The sequence below is a fragment of the Alligator sinensis genome, unplaced genomic scaffold (genome assembly GCF_000455745.1).
Source record: "Alligator sinensis unplaced genomic scaffold, ASM45574v1 scaffold1302_1, whole genome shotgun sequence".
NCBI classification, from domain to species: domain Eukaryota; kingdom Metazoa; phylum Chordata; order Crocodylia; family Alligatoridae; genus Alligator; species Alligator sinensis.
Window position 1 is genome coordinate 532,491 of NW_005842612.1, and position 4,142 is coordinate 536,632.

Sequence of the window (4,142 nt, forward strand, 5' to 3'; positions counted from 1 at the left end):
GTACTGCCGCTGCGGTATGAGGAGGCCAAGCTGAACGTGCTGGAGGGGCGCTACCCCTGCGACCCCGAGGACGGCGAGCAGCTCGGTGCCCTGGCCTGCCGCCTCACCTTGGGGCCCTACGACCCCGACCGCCACACGCCCGGCGCCCTCAAGTAAGCGACTGGAGGGGGGGTGGAGAACCCGGGCGCCCGGGCTCCCATTGTCCCCCAGACCCAACTCGCCTCCCAGAGCTGGAGGAAGGACACGGGCGTCCGGGCTCCCAGGCATCTGGGGCAGGGGAGGCACCAGGCCCCACGCAGCCCCGTCCCACCCCAGGAATGCAGCCAGACCCGACAATCGCGCTTTGTCCCGTGGCCTCTGTGGGTGGCTTGGCCCAGCCCAGACAATGGGGCATTGAGGTGGGGACCCAAGCCCCCACTCCCCTCCCAGAGCTGGAGACAGTCCAGGAGTCCTGGCTCCTCACTCTCATCCCCCCCGGCCAGGGGTTATGCGGGGAGGGGGCTGGCTGTGGGTGACGGGGGGCGTTAAGGGGATAAAGGAGAGACCTGGATGGGGGACGCGGGGTCTGATGGAAGCAAGGGGGGACCTGTGTGTGGGGGTTGGCGGTCCCTGGTTGGAGCATCTGGGGTTCACCTGGCCTCGCTACTCCCCTCTTCTCTAGGACGAGCCTGGGGGAGTTCCTGCCACCCCCCCGGGGCCACCGGGGCGGGGGGCTGCTGGGAGTGCTACGTAAGCGGGGCAGCACCCGGGCCCCAGCCCCCGAGCTGGGCCTGCTCGAGGCCTTCCGGGCCCTGCGGGACGAGGCCGCCAGCCCCGAGCCCGAGGCACAGAGCCGGCTCCACCACACCTACTTGCAGCACTGCCACCGCCTGCCCTACTACGGGTGAGTGTGCCCGAGCGGGGTGGAACCCAGGCGTCTGGGCCCCCCTTCTGCCGCGCCCCCCCATGCTATCTCCTGCGAGGCGAGCGGCGTGTGTGTGTGTCTCCACAGCTGTGCCTTCTTCCCCGGGGAGATCGACCGACCAGCCCAGGGCTTCCTGCACCGCGGGGGGCGCAAGCCCGTGTCCGTCGCCATCAGCCTGGAGGGTGTCTACATCGTAGACAGCAAGGAGAAGGTACAGACCTCACCACTGCATGTGTACAACAGGCATGTGCATACGTGTAGAACCCAGGTGCCTGGAATGCACGTCCAGGCAACACATGCACGTGCACATAATAAGAACGTAGGTCTCCAGGACACGCACATGGACACGTGCATAGAGAGCCCAGGTCATGTCCACACACATACGTATGCACGCCTGTAGAGAGTCTATGTGTCCGGGACACATGCACAGAACCCAGGTGTCTGGGATACGTGCCTGTGCATACATGTAGAGCCCCAGTGCCTGGAACACATCCAAGCAACACATGCATGTGTGCATGTAGAAAACCTAGATGTCCAGGACATGCACATGGAAACGTGTGTAGAGAATCCAGGTCATGCATACACACGGATGCATACATGCACATATAGAGCCTAGGTGTTTGAGACGCACACAGAATCCAGGTTCCTGGGACATGAGCGCATGCATGTGTGTAAATCTCTGGTGCCTGAAACACACACCCAGGAAACATATGCACACGCAGAGAACCTAGGTGCCCAAACACACGTGTAGGCACACGCACGTAGAGAGCCCACGTCATGCACATACACATATGTATATTTATGCATGCGTACACATAGAGAGTCCAGTTGTCTGGGACACACGCACAGAACCCAGGTGTCTGGGACACGTTCACATGCATATGTGTACAGCCCAGGTGCCTGGAATGCACCCAAGCAACACACGCACGTGCACACGTAGAGAGCCTAGGTGTCCAGGACACACATGTGGACAGACTTGTGTAAAGGCTCAGGTGTGTGGGATGCATGCACACACACACACGTGTACACACACACAGAGAGCCTGGATGTTTGGGGGAGACGCATGCAAAACCTACGTGCCTGGGACACTTGCAGAGCTCAGATGTCTGATGTGCACAGACACGTACGTGTGCAGAACCCAAGTATCTGGGACACAGACACCCCCGCACAGAGAACCCAGGTGTCCAGGACACGCCTGCATGCAGACACACCTGCAGAACTCGGGTGTCTGCGATACATGTCCACACGCACACAGAGAATCCAGATGCCTGGGACACGTGCATGCAGACATATACCTGTGCGCACATGCAGAGAACCCAGCTTTTGTGGGGATGCATGCACACGTGTGCAGAGAGAACCTAGGCACAGATACATTCGCACATGCCTAGAACCCAGGTACCTGGGACATGTGTGCATTGACATGCAGAACCCAGGCATCCAGGACATGCATATGCTGCATGTTTGGGGCAGCCTGCAAGGAGCTGCACATGGATGGCTAAAGTCATGGGGGGGTGGCCTGTGTGGACATTGGTGCCCCCCACTTCTCTGCCCCCAATCAGGCCAGGATCAGGGCCACCTAGAGTGAAAGATCCCTGCCCCTTTCCCCCATCCCATGTCCCAGGATCAGGCCTGGTACCCTGGGGTAGGACCTGGATTGGGGCTCACGTGTCCATGTGCGCGGTGGCAGCACGTGCTGCTGGGGCTGCGCTTCCAGGAGCTGTCGTGGGACCACACGTTCCCCGAGGAGGCGGCGGGCGGCAACGGTGACCACGTGCTGTGGCTCGAGTTCGATGGCCAGGGCGAGGACGGCTCCCCTGTCAACAAGCTACTTAAGATCTACTCCAAGCAGGTAAGCCGCAACTCCTTCCCCCCCCACCAGGATCAGGCCTGGATCAGGGCCCCTGGAGGAGACAGGCCTCAGCCAGTGCCCTCCCAGGCCTGTGCCTCCCCCCACCCCCAGATCGGGGCAGCTCTGATATGCTCCTCCTTCCACAGGCAGAGCTGATGAGTGGCCTGATCGAGTACTGCATTGAGCTGAGTGCGGGGGCGGAGGTGACACCCCCGGAGCCTCCCACTGGAGCAGTCCCCAGCGACCACCCGCGCCCCCGGCTGCAGCGCCAGGACAGCGTGGTGTGCAGCCGGCTCCAGCAGCTGGCCACCATCGACTACGTGGAGGATGGTGAGTCCGGGGTGAGGACACGGCAGGGGGCAACCCAAACGGGCTGATCCCCTGCTGACCCCCCCTCGAACTTAGACTGTTGCGAGGGAGAACCCAGGTGTCCGGGCTCCCCCAACCCCACTCTTCCCAGAGAATACAGGTGTCTGGGCTCCCAGCCCTCCCTGCTCCCATCTTCCAGATCCCACTGCCCTCCTAGAGTGGGGAAAGAACTCAAGCAGCCCAGCTTCTTGCTTCTTTCCTGGGATTCGGAGAGAACCCAGCTGTCCAGACTCCCAGCCCTCCCGGCTCTCACCCCCCAGCCCCCTCTGCCCTCCCGTAGCAGGAGAAAACCCAGGCGTCTGGGCTCCCAGGAACCCCTCCTGGAGCTGGGCCCTGCCCCACCCTGACCCTCTTCTCTCCCTGGGTGCAGGCCAGGAGATCCGACGGGTGAAGCCGCGGCGGACAGCATCCTTCTTCACGCGGCAGCTCTCACATGGCCCCACCACCTACGTGCCTGTGCGGCCTGCGGAGGCTTGAGCCTGGAGCCATGGAGCCGCCCCAGGACCCCTGGTTTGCTGCCCCCCCACGCCCATGCCTCTAAGTTATTCTGCATTAATTTATACCCCACCTGCTACCTCTGGCCTTTCTCAGACCCTCTTCTTTAGCTGGGGCTAGACCCCGCATCTCTCCTGGACCATGGCACAGAGGGGGCATCCAGCACTGCCTCCTGCCCTACCTCTCAGAGAGACCCCAGGCATCCGGGATCCCAGCCCCCCTGCTTCCACTCCCCGGCTCCCATTCCCGTCGTACAGCTAGAAAGAACCCAGGTATCCGGGCTCTGAGCCCCCGTGATCTCAACCCCTAGCTCCCAGCCCCCCTGCTTCCACTCCCCAGCCCACACTCCCTTCCCACAGCTGGACAGAGCCCCCGATCTCTCACTGCCCTCCCCCCAGCCGCCAGACCCATCCCAGAGCTGGAGAGACCGCAGGTGTCCGGGCTCCCAGCCCGTCCTGCTCTCACCTCACTCACTGATCCTTTTGATCCTGAGTGATCATGAACACTTCCCTGCACTGCCCCCCC

At 62.5% G+C, this 4,142-nt stretch overlaps 1 protein-coding gene across 3 annotated transcripts in view; it reads left to right on the forward strand.

Annotated features, from left to right (window-relative positions):
* Positions 1 to 4,136, forward strand: part of FRMD8 (FERM domain containing 8) — a 7,239-nt gene extending 3,103 nt beyond the window's left edge. For 2 of the 3 annotated variants that reach the window (XM_025214969.1, XM_025214967.1), the window contains exons 7-12: positions 25 to 152; positions 662 to 883; positions 992 to 1,115; positions 2,526 to 2,753; positions 2,900 to 3,083; positions 3,493 to 4,136. In XM_025214969.1, the coding sequence (XP_025070754.1) occupies positions 25 to 152; positions 662 to 883; positions 992 to 1,115; positions 2,526 to 2,753; positions 2,900 to 3,083; positions 3,493 to 3,599 (993 nt within the window). In that variant the 3' untranslated portion in view covers positions 3,600 to 4,136. The remainder of the gene's footprint in view (positions 1 to 24; positions 153 to 661; positions 884 to 991; positions 1,116 to 2,525; positions 2,754 to 2,899; positions 3,084 to 3,492) is intronic. The other variant, XM_025214968.1, reaches the window with a different exon arrangement.
* Positions 4,137 to 4,142: the final 6 nt, after the last annotated feature.